This window comes from Neomonachus schauinslandi, chromosome 6 (assembly GCF_002201575.2).
Source record: "Neomonachus schauinslandi chromosome 6, ASM220157v2, whole genome shotgun sequence".
In the NCBI taxonomy this organism is placed as follows: domain Eukaryota; kingdom Metazoa; phylum Chordata; class Mammalia; order Carnivora; family Phocidae; genus Neomonachus; species Neomonachus schauinslandi.
The window spans coordinates 129,682,651-129,697,212 of NC_058408.1; the positions used below are offsets into that span (position 1 = coordinate 129,682,651).

Here is a 14,562-nt window from a genome sequence, read left to right on the forward strand (position 1 = left end):
GGCGTTCAGAAACAGCCCACCTCTCCCCCAACCCAGCAGAAGCTCGCGGCCACGCGCTCGCACAGCGCCCTAGAGCTCTGGCGTTGGGCGGAGCAGAACGGCGAGCGTCCGTCCAGCGGGCCAATCACGCGTCTCCGCGGACTCCGCGTAGCCCCGCTCAGCCACCGCCTCCTCGCGGCGCTCGAGGCCGCGCGCGCGCAGTCCCGCCGCTCTAGGGCGCTGAGCCCCGCGAAGCTGCGCGCGTCGGTCAATCCGGCCAATCGCGCCTCTCTTCCGCCTCCCGTGCGGCCCCGCCCCGCCGCGGCAGCGCGCGTTTTCTGCACTCTGGGGATGGCGGAGGGAGGTAGAGTGCTGGGTAGCGCGTGAATGACTCTCCGAGAGTTGGGCTGCTTCGGGTGTCTGTTGTGGAGTCGAGTAGCGCTCCCTTTTTGCGGTCAGGGGACCTCTCAAACCTTCCTCTGACCTGGGGTCTCTCGAGGGCTAGTGTGGGTTTTCTGCAGAGGTGGGAGGAAGGAACTGCCTCCCCGCCCCCCCCCCCCCCCCCCGGCCCCATTGAAGTTGATGCCTTTGTTTGAGGAAACAAACTTAAGCCACCTCTCCTTTCCAGGGTCTGTTCGCTAATTGAACGACACAGATGCACTTGTGTTCCTTGTTCCTCAGGCCGGAGTGGTCATTGGTTCTAGTCACACAGCTTTTTAGGGTTTAAGGTACTGTGACAGGTCTGATTATGTTTTTCGAGTCAAGATTTCAATTGTATTTCCTTTCATTATAAAGCTGGCGTAACGAAGTTAAAGAATTCCTGGAGAATTACGAAGTTGTTATTCTCCCCACCACCTACATGGCAGATTTGAGGATATTTTGATAGATAAAATGATGAGATGCTAGCTAATTTGTCCTGAAAAAACTAGTCACCATGTGGACCAACCCAGTCTTATTTAGGAAGCTAAATGGAAACTGCAAAAGAGCAAGAATGAATCACAATCAAGTGAAGTTGTTGCTGGCTTATTTGTGGAGATTACATGTACAACAGTAAAAAGTTCTGTTTACAAAAACTGAATATATAGAGGTATGGGTTAATTTTATTTACATTCTGGTTTTTTTTTTTTTTTTTTTTTTTTTAGAGGTAAACCAAGATTTCATTTTCAAGATGGAAAACCCATCCGACTCAGCTGTGATTTTACCTAGCACTCCAGGGGCCTGCGCCAATCCACCATCTCCCCGTACAAGTAGCACAAGAAAACAAGTATGAATATCTTAGTTCTTCCACTGGAGCTATTCTGTATTTCTAGGTATTGTGGCAGTAGTGGGTTTAATTCTACTGAAAATTGTCAATTAACATAATGTGTAGATCAGTAAGTAGATATTGAACTATTAAATAATTTTAGGTCTTTATCCTAAGACAATGTGTGTGACACCCCCCTCCCCCCATTTTCATCTTGAATCCGTTATTTTCATTTAGTTTCAGATCAGGTTACTACAAAACTCCAAACTGAGGAAGTTTGAATCCGCAGTATTCTGAAGGTCTTTGGTGGCAGGGATCTAGGTCTTTTCCTTAATTTGTAACTGAAGCACTCAGTAGTGTCAGGAATGTGCTAGTTGCTGAACAAATATTTGTGATGATAGGGATAAGCATCTCAACACTGTTTTAGAAGGGTTCTGACTTTGCTGAAATAAAAAGAATAAAATTAATGGGGCTTGCAGGAATTAAAGACATTTTGTGATGGTTACTTTAGATACATGGAGATATAAAGCCATCTAGTGGTGTCAACTAAAGAAATATAAGGTCTTTAATTCTAGTAGATTTATTTACACAGGAATGTTTTTCTTGATTAATGTTGTGTGCTTTTTTCAGCCTATGAGTGCAACACTTAGAGAACGATTGAGGAAAACTAGATCTTCATTTAATTCCTGTTACAGTGTGGTGAAACGTCTTAAAGTAGAGAATGAAGAAAACGATCAGACTTTTCCTGAGAAACCAGCATCTTCAACAGAAGAAAACTGTTTGGAACTTGAAGAAAGTTTTAAACACATAGATGGTGAATTCAAAGAAAGTACATATTTGAAAAATACCTTCAAGAATATCAGTGCATGTGAATCTAAATCTCTTGATACTGAGTCATGCAGTGATCTCCAAAGTGACTTTGTGAATGAGGATCTTCCCAAACAAGGATTAAGTGAAGAAAGAGCAAAATTGGTGAAGCAGATTGAGGAGAAAGAAGACTTTCTTCGGAGGCTAAAACTGGTCAAAATGTATAGATCAAAGGTGAGAATAATTTCAGAACCACTTAATTTTTTTTTATTTTTAGATAAATGATAGGAAAGTAATTTCAAAGAGAAAATAAGTTTATTTAGACATAATAAGCAATAAGCCATTTATCGAGAAACCTGGCTTCCAACAACTGTAACTCAAATATAAGTCATAGATTTAGAGTAGAAGAGGCCCCTAAACACCAGATACAATTTAGAAAGTCCCAGCTCTCATTTAATATGCAGTTGAAATTTTTCTCTCTAGTTTCCAGCCTGTAGCAATATTAGTATCAAATGATAGTTGCCAAGTACAGTGAGAACAAAAGTGACAGCTGCCAGTGACTGATTAAAAAAGCTAAAAATGGGCCACAAAGTACAATAAAAAATATTTTTAGTAATAGTCTTGTGTTCTTCCAACTTATTAAAATGTTCCAGGTATTTTGTTTGATAAAGCAACAAATATAAATTAGATTTTTAGATTTCAACCCAGATAGGTTGAATTAAGTAGAGGTTGGGCACTTGGAAGAAGATAACCTTTACTGACCTGGATCATTCATGTATATGTAGTGGCTCCTTCCCCAGAATGTGGTATAAATGGGGGAACAGTAGATCTTATTTGCTGTCTTGAATTTTTAGGACTTTTCTAAATATAACTACTTGGGTCTTAGGAGATAGTGAATGTTGAAAAATATTAAGTTGAATATTTTAATTTATATTATATTTTATTTTATTAAATTGAATATTTTTAAAAGTACAGCTATAATAGAAAAAGCATTTTGTTTTGTTTTGTTTTAACCTATTGTTGCTTCTCTACATAGTTTTGCCCTATTTCATGATGATTTGATTTGTCCCTGAGGATAAGGATGGTCCAGAGGTTGGACCAAACAAAATAGCCATAGAACTCAATTTGAGGGTCATTGTAACCATTCTACTTAAAACCATCCTCCTTTTTCCTGGGTAGAAGTCCCAATCTTGACCCAAGTGTGTTACCCTTTAAACCTACTCATTTACTAATTTAACAACTTTCATTAAGTAGGTTAAAATAGGATGCCTAGCTAGTTATTGACCTTTTTTTTTTCTTCCTATTTCAGAATGATCTGTCTCAGTTACAGGTGTTAATACAGAAGTGGAGAAGCTGTAGCCAGCTGTTGCTTTATGAGTTGCAGTCAGCTATGTCTGAGGAGAACAACAAACTCAGCCTTACTCAGTTGATAGACCACTGTGGGTTAGATGATAAATTGCTACACTATAACAGAAATGAAGAAGAATTTATCGGTGTTTAATTCATAATTTTTTCTCCAGAATATTTTTGAGAATGACAACTTAAAAGATAATACATTTTAAAGGGAAGGTAGAAACCATTAGGGCCTAGAGAAAGGTATCTTGATGAACATCAATTTAGGGTACTCTGTTATATAAATATAAAATAAGTTCTAAAATGAAAATTTAATATTTTGGATAAATTTGCCAAAGAAAACTTGACATTTAAAGAAATGTGAAAAAAAATTAAATCATGTTTAAAAAATAATTTGGTCATTTCTGGAAGTCAAATTTAATACATTGTTTTGTTTACTGTGGTAAAAAAGTTCTATTTTTTTTTAAGGTTTTATTTTAAATGTTAAGAAATAGTTCAGTCTGGTTAATGTCTAAACCTAAAGTGGTCTAAAAATGTCTGCCTGTCTCCTAAGTTTATGAACCGTGTTTTTATCCATTTACCACATATTTCCTTCTGGATGGTGTAGCAGGTAATTAAAGTTGTTCATACGTCCAAAATTTTATTCTTCCCTGTCTTTTCAAATTTGTTTATTGTATTCTTCATCTCATTTAGTGAAATCGCCATCTCTTAAAACAACATATGCTCATCCCCCACCTCAAGGTATACAAGGTCCTTCACATTTGTTTAGCTTTCTAGCTGCATCTATTCAGTTCATAGTGACTCCTCAGCCAGAAACCCACCTTCATAGGGTTGTGTTTCTGGCTGCTACATTGTACAATGCTACCCATCCTTGGGGCTTTATACAGAGATATGGCCCAAGCTGGCCCAGTCTGAGAGTTGGAATTGTGCTCAGGAAAAGAAAGCCCATTTCTTTTTGTGACTGAAACTGTTTTAGGTAAATTTGGAAGCAGAAAAGCTGGTGTGCTAAGAAGGATAGTATGTGCCCTTACTAAGAAAGGCAAAGATGTTAGATGGAGAGAGAGCTTTGTGGATCATTGGCTTCCTGGTTCTATTATCCAGTCCTTCCTGAGGGCCTTCTGGATTTCTGCTTTTGGGTCCTTTTAAGGGCTAAAACAGCTTTACTTAGTTAAAAAAAAAAAAAAAAAAAATCCTGAAACTACTTCCCTACTAGTAGATAAATAGCCACTACCCTGAGGCCCCTCCTCCACGTGTGCCCCATTTTTGGCCCAGTTCCGCCCCATGATCTAACAAACCATCAATATTTGGCATAGCAGGAGACCTTAGGACCCTGCTCTTGCATCCATTCTAATTGTTAGTGTCCATGCTGGTACTACCCTTCCCCCTTGCCACACACCCCCGTCTCGCCACACACACAAATTCTACCTTCTAGACACTGCCATTGTCATTAGCTGCCATGACCCCAAGAGGACTGACCCAGGCTTCACATGGGCCTCCCCTGACCCTGAGATTCCTAGATGGGTATCCCTAGGGACCTGTGCTGTTGTGAGCCTATCAGCCTCCATTGCTGCTTGCTACACAGCTAGAAAGCCTAAATGTGGCATGGGAAGTGGTTTCCCTAGTGATGGTGCTGGTATTTGGCTGCAGCTACTTACTGTTGATTAACATATCCCCTGGAGTCACCCTCGAATGTCCACTTGGAGGAACTATAGCATCAGTGGGACTCTGGTTCTGGGAGAGTTGGGGAGAGCAGATGGGGACATAGTAATGGGCATTTCCAAGGCACTAGCTGGGTGCTTAGGGCTCTAGCAGCACAATGGACACTCCTGCAACGGGAGGTGGGTCATGGAACATGGATCAGGCTTATGGGAGAGTTTGATGACCAAGATGCCCATGAGGCAGGACCCTTTTTTATAATTTCTGTTGAATTTCACCTCTATTTAATGGGATACATTTATTTTAAAAATCACTGAATACTATATTTTTATTCATAAAAATGAAAGCTACCACTCAGCATTGCTTTGTGCCAGTTTAAAAAGTATGTTGACTCATTTGAGTATTAAAATTATTGGCATCCCATTTTAAAGATGAGGAAATTTAAGATAAATTAATTATTTAAAAACTAAATAGTTATTTAAAGCTCAAGTGGCAGAGCCAAGATTTGAAACCAGGCAACCCAGCAAGAGAGCCCTACTAAGAACCATGCTATATTTGACTCAGCTAATTATATTACTATTTGATAATATAGATAATTTAAAGAACTATAAAAATATAATTGCTGTTAGTTCAGCGGAAGGTAAGAGGAATCAGTACCATGGACAGTATCTAGAGTGGGTTGGGGTAGATGACCCATGTGCCCTTCCAAAGCCAACCCCCAAAACCAGAAGATGTCTCCTGTTGAAAGGTGCTGCTAGTAGAATATAGCTTGCAGACAGGAGATTTCTGCTAACCTCCACTGTATCTATGCCTCAAAGCAAAAAGCTTGAATTATCAGAGTCACCCAGGGTAGCCACCAAGAAATAGAAATTAAATAGGGTGTTAAGATCTAGGAATCCATGGTGAAATTTGTGGCATTGACTATTAGCAAATGGAGCCTAATAAGGCAACTAACTAATCCTGGTCACCTAGAATTTATATCACCAGAAAAAATGGAGAGAAAAAAAGCCTAGTAGAACCATGATTGACTCAAACCAAGAGGACAAAGAACTTTGCCAATCTCATCATAAGTACAAAGTATTTGTACTCTTCACACACTTCACCCTTGGGTCCAGCCTCCCACCCCCACAATCACCTTCTCAGAGATAATTGTGAAGGATCCGAGATGAAGGAAATGTTACCAGTGGGCACTTGTCTGCTGAATCAGCCAAATAAACTACTTGAGCAGTCATTCTGGTACTAAGGAGGGCTATCAAAATTGATGTTGGGCCTATTATTTCTCTTACATTCCCCCAGCATTGGTCAGTATATGGGTGATCAATTATGGTACTACCCTAGCAGTCTGTAGAAGATTTTAAATATCTTTTTTTTTTAGAAGGTTTTATGATAATAGCTCTCTTGCTTTACCTACACCTATGCACATTGGATATGCTGTTGCAGATTACATTTAACATTTAACATTTAATTCACAAATTTCAGAAGAATGAGACCATGACATTACTTGGAGATTGTGGTCCAGGATCCCAATGGTATCATCTTGGAATGCAGCAGTCCACAGGCTACGGAAGGGGGAAGCAGTTTCCTGACCATTTAATCTTCTCATTATTTAGTTATCATCATCTATTACAATGAATATGCAATGTAGAAGACTATGTTATGTTTATGCAGAAAAAAATACGTTGTACTTTTCAAACGATTTAAGACTTGGTAAAAGGAAACAGTTCACTTTGTTCTCATTGCTAGAACTGGCAATAATCCTAAATGTTCTGAGACATTTTTTTCTGATTATAGAAGAAATGCTTGCTGAAGATAACTTGGGAAATATAGAAAAATATAAAAATCATCCATTAACTCATAAGTTTTCTGGTAATTTTATAAAATTAGAAATGCCAGGAGTGGCTAAGAATTTTTTGTCTTTATGATAAAAATTAAGATTAAATGAGTAAATGAGTAAAATACATCTTGAATATTTTCAGTTCATTCTTGAACAAAAACAATTCATGATATTTTACACATTCATGCAAGACATTTTTATAATGATTAAGATAGAAATTAGATAATTTGCTATTAAAAATATGTAACTAAGAAGAAGTTCTACTTAAATATCCTGATATGGGAGAAAAAAATCATTTTAATAAAGTGAAATTATTTTTTAAATGATTGATTGCCTTGTGTTTCCCACCAGCATTTTTATATTTGAACAAGAGCAGGAAATGTTTTCATCCTTAATCGTTCAACCTCAGCCTGCAGTATTGAAATCTGTTCAGCTTGTTGTTTTGCAATATTTGTTAACTTTTGTTGTTGCATCATGTTTTCATATCGTTCTTTGGCAATTTTTTCACAAGTCAGTTTAGACCCTACCCCAAAAATGAAGAAGAAAAGAATTAGTTGGATTATTATCTATACTTTCAAATATAGAAACAGCACTCGGAATCAATTAAACATGTAGAAGAAATGCTGGTAGCTTTCTAACTACTGACCAGATTTCAGGAATAGTGATTACTTTTAAAGAAACCTACAGTTGAGTAAAGAAAAAATATTCTTACCCATTGCATTACAGATGTCTTTTCTCTCTGAGACAGCCACCAACTCTTCTCGTAAATTGCAGCTTAGAGTATAATTTGCTACATCTTTTTGATTGCTGTACCTTCCCAGTTTTTTTAGTAGTTTTTTGCAGTTTTCCACATTCTTTTTGTGGGTCTGAAATTTTTGTTCCCATGACACCCCACAAAAATAGTTTTGAAAAAAAGTATTTTACAAAGACATTATTTTTTAAATTTAAATTCATTATTATCGAGATATCATCTTATCACCATATCCCTATTGCCTAACATAATGCCTGAACATAGTTAACTAAACTGTTTAAAGATAGAATGGTATTTTAGGGGCGCCTGGGTGGCTCAGTTGGTTAAGCGACTGCCTTTGGCTCAGGTCATGATCCTGGAGTCCCAGGATCGAGTCCCGCATCAGGCTCCCTGCTCGGCAGGGAGTCTGCTTCTCCCTCTGACCCTCCCCCCCTCTCATGCTCTCTCTCTCTCATTCTCGCTCTCAAATAAATAAATAAAATCTTTATAAAAAAAAGATAGAATGGTATTTTAATATGACATTTTAGAAAAAATCTTGTATATTCTTAAAAATGAGAGATTAAAAAAATACATAGCCTTGAGATAACTTTGTTTCCATCTTACATATGCTAGACAAGCTTAGCTTGTCTAGCATATATACAAAACAAAACAAAATTTGTTAAGCAGTAATGAAAAAACAAAGGCTTTACAAAGCCCAAGAAAGACTATCAACACTTGTTACATAAATCACAACTTAATGTGAAATTGGAAATTCATGTACACTCAGATATCTCCCAGGGGTTAATTCTAATATTAAAAGAAGTACTTCAGTCTACCACACTTGTTATGGTTGCAAAGACACTATTCAGGGGCCTCTAATTAGATCCTGAATGTCAGTAATGGACCATGATTTTATTAGGTTCTGTTTGAATTCATGACTTGGAACACTATGGCTTTGCTCAAATAATTCAAAACTGTTGGGATTATAATGATCAATACCTTTGAGACCTACCTTCTCTAAAACAGCAATGGTTTGCTCCATTATTCCAATTTGAATGGCAATCAGAGTCTCATAGTTTGGTTCATTTAGGTACTTGGAGAAGAAAAAGACCCCACAAAATATGTAAGAATATTTTACTCTATTCTTTCAATAGATAACTTTATAAAACATTCTTAATTTTGAAAGTTACCATTTTCATAAAAATTGTCTAAGATTGATTTGACTTTCGTGCCATGATATTTAATTGTATTTAGCTATTGATACACTCACTTGTATATTAATAATTACAAATGCTTAGAGTTTATTTTCTCATTCATTTATTCAACTCACCAAATGTTTATTAAGTGTCTCATTTGAGCCCTGTATTAATAGTGTTCCAGTTAAAGATACTAAGGGAGATACAAAGATAGATAACATGACTTTAGCTTTCAAAAAAAAGAGCATGTAGATATGATTAGTTGCCAGAAAATATGTAAAGTGACATGCAAATTCAAAGGTGGTTTGGGAAAGGATGTGGTTTTTCTGGACTGGGGAAATCCAGAGGCTTTTTGAGTAGGTGGCATTTAAATTAGACCTTGAAAAATAGATTTGGGATGTGAAAAATGTGAGGAAAGGTATTTCAGGTTGAAGAACTAGTAATGAGAAAAGGCACAGAAGTAAAATCCTAGAAAATATCAATCAGTTTGTTTTGAGAATACTAATGTATAAGAGGAACAGTGGAAATGAATTTGAAAAGTTAGGTTGAAGGATGCAGATCCTCCACCTAAAGATTTCATAATTCATTTGCCAGATAAGAAGTTGCAGTTTAAAATGTTTGAGCAGAGTAGTAAGGTTATTAGAGCTGAACAGCAATATTAATCTGACAGCAACATACAGTATAAATTAGATAAGAGAAGGCCCAAGGGTCAAGAGACCAGCTAGGAGATTTTTTTAAAAAGTTTCATATTATTATGATTTTTTTAGTAATCTCCACACCCAATATGAGGCTTGAACTTACGACCCTGAGATCAAGAGTTGCATGCTATTCCAACTAAGCCCGCCAGGTGCCCCCAGTTGGATTATTATACAATAGTCTAAATCATGGAAAAGAAAAACTGAGCCAGGCTAACAGCAGAGGGGATAAAGGAGGAGGGAATAAGTAGATAAACTAGGCAAGACTTGGAAGACGGGAGAGGGGAATCAAAGACGACAACAACTAGAAGCCTAAGTAAGTGGTTGAAAAGAACAGAAATAAGCATATTAAGAAGGGTTGCTGTTGGGAGGTGGGAATGTAGAAATAGAGCTTGAGGGAGATCAGGAACTGAGAACTTGGATTGGTCTTTTAGAAGTGATCACTGAAGTTAGAAAAATCAAGATCAGCAAAGGAGAGGGCATGGAAGGAAACAGAGCAAAAGGCAGGATCATAAAGAATAGTTATATATAAGAGTTAGGGGGCGCCTGGGTAGCACAGTCGGTTGAACATCTGACTCTTGGTTTCGGCTCAGGTCGTGATCTCTAGGTTGTGAGATTAAGCCCCGAGTGGGGCTCCCCACTCAGTGCAGAGTCTGCTTCAGATTCTCTCTCCCTCTGCCCCTCCCACTTGTGCTCTTTCTCTCTCTCTCAAATAAATAAATAAATCTTAAAAAAAAAAAAAAAAGGCTAGAAGCAAAAGAGAATTCAGTAAAAGAGGCAGAGTGGCCTGACATGTTGGAAGAAAAACAGCAGAAAACAGGGTTGAAAAAAGCCAGAGGAATGGGCAATTAAGATGGTCAAATGCTACTAACAGTTGCATGATGGTGATAACTGGGGGACAGACCACTGGATTTGACAATCAGGAAATCATCAGAAGACAAAGAATTCATAGACACATCATGAAAAACTACTGGCTTAGAATGTGCTTGATATTACAGAGGTGTCTTATTAAATACTGTTTGAATGAATACATTAATGAATGAAATTAAAATTATATAGTGGGGCAGGGAGAACTTACCTTTTGACGATCTCTTGAAAAAAAACAGCATCTGAATATCCCAAGCCTTCTGATTTAGATCTTCCATTTCCATCTCCATTTTCTTATGTTCCCACTCAATCTGAAATATTCCTTTGTGGACATCTTTACTTTCCATCATGCTAGCAACTTTCTTTTGTCCTTGAGTCTTGAAAAAAAAAAAAGTAGGTTTTGATATTCATAGGACTCTACATACAGAATACAGAATATCTGAAGCTGAATGCTATTCTTAGAAAACACTTGGATCACAGAGGTAATTCTTTTTTTGGAAATTATTTTAATTAATTATTTTTTTGAGAGAGAAAGAGTGCATGCATGAGTGGTGTGAGGGGGCAGAGGGAGAGGGAGAGAGAGAATCTTAAGCAGGCTTCATGGCCAGTGTGGAGCCCCACGCAAAGCTGGATTTCACGACCCTGAGCCGAAATCAAGAGTCAGACACTTAACCGACTGGCCACACAGATGCCCCTCTATCTTCTTTTTAAAAATGTAGCAGATATTAAAAAATTACCGATCACTAAAAAGCTGATAGGTACTAAACAGAAAGGATTAAAATATATATATAAACAGCATAGCCAATTTACTTTATATGTCAGTAATTAGGCAGGAACGCTTTTTGCCATCACCAGTCTACCAGGCTGTACGCATTTGTACCCCTACTCTCTACCCTGCTTCCTGACACTATAGACAAAGGACTGTAGTTTAATGCAGCCAGGCACAACAGTATCTGATTGGTAGCTAGTGGATAAGCAAAAAAATAAAATAAAATAAAATAAAATTGAGTGGGTTAAATATATTTAAACATCGAGATATTTTGCACTTCACTTCAAATTGTGTAAATGAAGTTCAGGAATATTTTCATGAAGTTGTTTTCCCAGATTGCTAATAGTGAAACTCTTATGTCTCTAAAATAAATTTATATGAGTTCCATCAGTTAACATTTTACATCTTTCTTCTTAAAAAACTTAGCTTTTTGAAGTTCATGCCATTATATTATACCATACCTTTTTTAAAGGTACTCTTTTTAAAAATTATTTTCCATCATGCTACTCTTTTTAAAAATTATTTTCATCTTCTGATCACTGCTTGGCCTCTCAATTCCTTGAATTTCTCACTTTCAATGATCTCTTCTCCATCTTACTAAGACACTCAAATCCCACAATTATACCCTTGATCTTGTTGTATGTAACAGCTCCAAAATCTTAAGTTCAAGCATTTCTCTAGGTTACTGTTTCTCAAATGTTGGAGATATTGCCCTCCCATAGGAAATTAAGATTATGTTTGCAGAAATGTTTGGCTGACACACCTGGAGGGAGGTGTTGCTACTGGCATCTAGAGGGTAGATGCCAGGGATGCTACTAAACTTTATGCAATACACAGGACATAATCATCTGGCCCAGAATGTCAGTAGTGCCAAGGTTAAAAAACACTGCTGTAGAGCTACCACATCTTTCTGTTCTCCTTTTGGTCAACTTTTTTTTCTAAGATTTATTTATAGTCACCATCTCTACAACCTCACTTCATATTATCTCTTCAGCCACAGCCAATTGACCTTCTGCTCCAACTTTCCACTGAGACTGCTCTTGTCAAGTAACTGACAATAATGCATGAGTCCCTTGTCCTTGGAGCCATTTCTCTCATGGTTTTCAGGTTTCCTCCTTCATTGGCAACTCCTTCTCTGCTAGATCTATCAGAGTTGGACTTTGGGCATTGGCCAAAGTCCCATTCCTAGGTGGTCTCAAGCATGCTCATGGCTTAAATTATCCATATGTAAATATCTATATGTAATAATCCATATGTAGTTATCTGTATGTGATCTATATATAGAATACTTCTAAATTTATATCTCAGCTCTAAATTCTGTCCAGTTGATATTTCCATTGGAATGGTTTTTTAAAAAATTTATTTATTTATTTGAGAGAGAGGGAGGGAGAGGGAGAGCATGCACAGGAGTGGGGAGGGACAGAGTGAAAGGGAGAGAGAGAATCTCCAGCAGACTCCCTGCTGAGCAAGGAGCCATTTGTGGGGCTCGATCCCATGACCCTGAGATCATGACCTGAGCCGAAATCAAGAGCTCAAGCCACCCAGGTGCCCCTCCGTTGGAATGTTTTGTGTGCATCTCAAATTTAACAAAGTCCAAAACTCTTCGTTTTATGTCCCAGCCAAAGCTACATGTCTATAGTTGTTCTCATGTCAGTTAATGACACTATCATCTACTCAGTTGCTCAAAAGCCAACATTTTAGGATTTATTCTTGATCCTTCTTTTACCATTTCACTTTGAATCCATCAGCAGTTTTGATAATGATTTTTGCACTTACACTAACAACAAAATATGAAGGAGAATATAAGATACTCTGAGAAAATAAAGCTGATGGAGTTCCTCATTAGTAGACCGGCTGTACCAGAAATGCTAAAGGGAGTCCTTCAACCTGAAATCAAAAGGCACTAGACAGTAACTCAAAGTCATAAGAAGAAATAAAAAAAAACCCAGAACACTAAAAGTACAATGCAACTACACAGTAGATATAAAAGTCAGTATTGTTGTATTTTTGTTTGTAAGTACTCTTTTTTCCTCTATGATATAAAAGAAAAATGCACCAAACAGTAATTATAAATCTATGTTAATGGACACATAATGCATAAAGATGTAATTTGTGACAATAACAACAGAAAAGGGGAGGAACAGAATTGTACTGGAGTAGAGTTTTATATACTAGTGAAACTAAGTTGGTGCTAATTTGAATTAGTTTGTTATAAAACTAAGATGTCAATTGTAATTCCTATGGTAACCACTAAGAACACAACTAAAATGTATATAGAAAAGTAAAAGACAAGGGGATCAAAATGGTACGCTGCAAAAAAATCAACTATATATAAAACAAGACAATAATGGAGGGATTGAGGAACCAGAAAATATGATAGAAAACACATAACAAAATAGTAAAGTCCCCCCCTCTTTTTTACACTAACAATTACTTTAAATGTAAATGGATTAAACTCTATAAGTAAAAGGCAGAGATAGGCACAATGGATTAAAAAAATGATCTAATGATATTCTGTCTAGAAGAGATTCACGTTAGATTCAGTGAAACAAACAGCTTGAAAGTGAAAGCATGGAAAGATACCATCTGTGCAAATTGTAATCAAAAGACAGCGGGGGGGGCTATACTAATATCACATAAGCACATTATTTGCTGATAAGAAGCCAACCCTTCAAGAAGATATAGCAATTATAAACACATATGCACTAAAATCAGAACCCCCAAATATATGAAGCAAAACCCAACAGAATTGAAGGAGAAATAGTTCCATAATAGTAATTGGAGATTTCACCATCCCACTTTCAATAATGAATAGAACAAGTATACAGAAGATCAATAAGGAAATAGAGGATTTGAACACTATAAACTAATTAGGCCTAAGAGACATACACAGAACACACCACTCAATAATAGCAGAATACACATTCTTTGCAATTGCAAATGAAACATTCTCTCTCTTTTTTTTTAAAGATTTTATTTATTTATTTGACAGAGAGAGACAGCGAGAGCAGAAATACAAGCAGGGGGAGTGGGAGAGGGAGAAGCAGGCTTCCTGCTGAGCAGGGAGCCTGATGTGGGACTCGATCCCAGAACTCTGGGATCATGACCTGAGCTGAAGGCAGACGCTTAACAACTGAGCCACCCAGGCACCCACAAATGAAACATTCTCAAGTATAGATCATATGTTAGGTCGTAAAATGAATCCTAATAAATTTTAGAAGATTGAAATCATACAATCATACATACATGTTCTGACCACTAGGTAATGAAACTAGAAATCAATAACAGAAGGAAAAGTGGAATATTCACAAATATGTAGAAATTAAATGACACATTTTAAAATAATAGGTCAAAGAAGAAATCACAAAGGATACTAGAAAATACTTTGAAATGAATAAAAGTGAAAACATAACATACCAAAACTTATGAGATG

General features: G+C 37.1%; 2 protein-coding genes across 4 annotated transcripts in view; one reads left to right on the forward strand and one right to left on the reverse strand.

The window, feature by feature from the left end:
- Positions 1–257: 257 nt before the first annotated feature.
- Positions 258–4,020, forward strand: SFR1 (SWI5 dependent homologous recombination repair protein 1). 3 transcript variants are annotated; one of them, XM_021699907.1, is made up of 5 exons: positions 319–343; positions 608–707; positions 1,122–1,243; positions 1,853–2,263; positions 3,339–4,020. In XM_021699907.1, the coding sequence occupies exons 3-5, from the start codon at positions 1,148–1,150 to the stop codon at positions 3,528–3,530; spliced, it is 699 nt and encodes a 232-aa protein (XP_021555582.1). In that variant the 5' UTR covers positions 319–343; positions 608–707; positions 1,122–1,147; the 3' UTR covers positions 3,531–4,020. The 3 variants fall into 3 exon arrangements, with proteins under 3 accessions (XP_044772531.1, XP_021555582.1, XP_021555581.1); XM_021699906.1 differs by lacking the exon at positions 319–343 and adding an exon at positions 405–433; XM_044916596.1 differs by lacking the exon at positions 608–707 and having other exon boundaries at positions 258–343.
- Positions 4,021–7,053: 3,033 nt separating this feature from the next.
- CFAP43 (cilia and flagella associated protein 43) overlaps positions 7,054–14,562 on the reverse strand; it is a 113,828-nt gene continuing 106,319 nt past the window's right edge. Inside the window, 5 exon segments of the mRNA XM_021699696.1 lie at positions 7,054–7,395; positions 7,585–7,738; positions 8,615–8,695; positions 10,572–10,595; positions 10,597–10,737. Of these exon segments, the coding sequence (XP_021555371.1) occupies positions 7,229–7,395; positions 7,585–7,738; positions 8,615–8,695; positions 10,572–10,595; positions 10,597–10,737 (567 nt within the window). The 3' untranslated portion in view covers positions 7,054–7,228.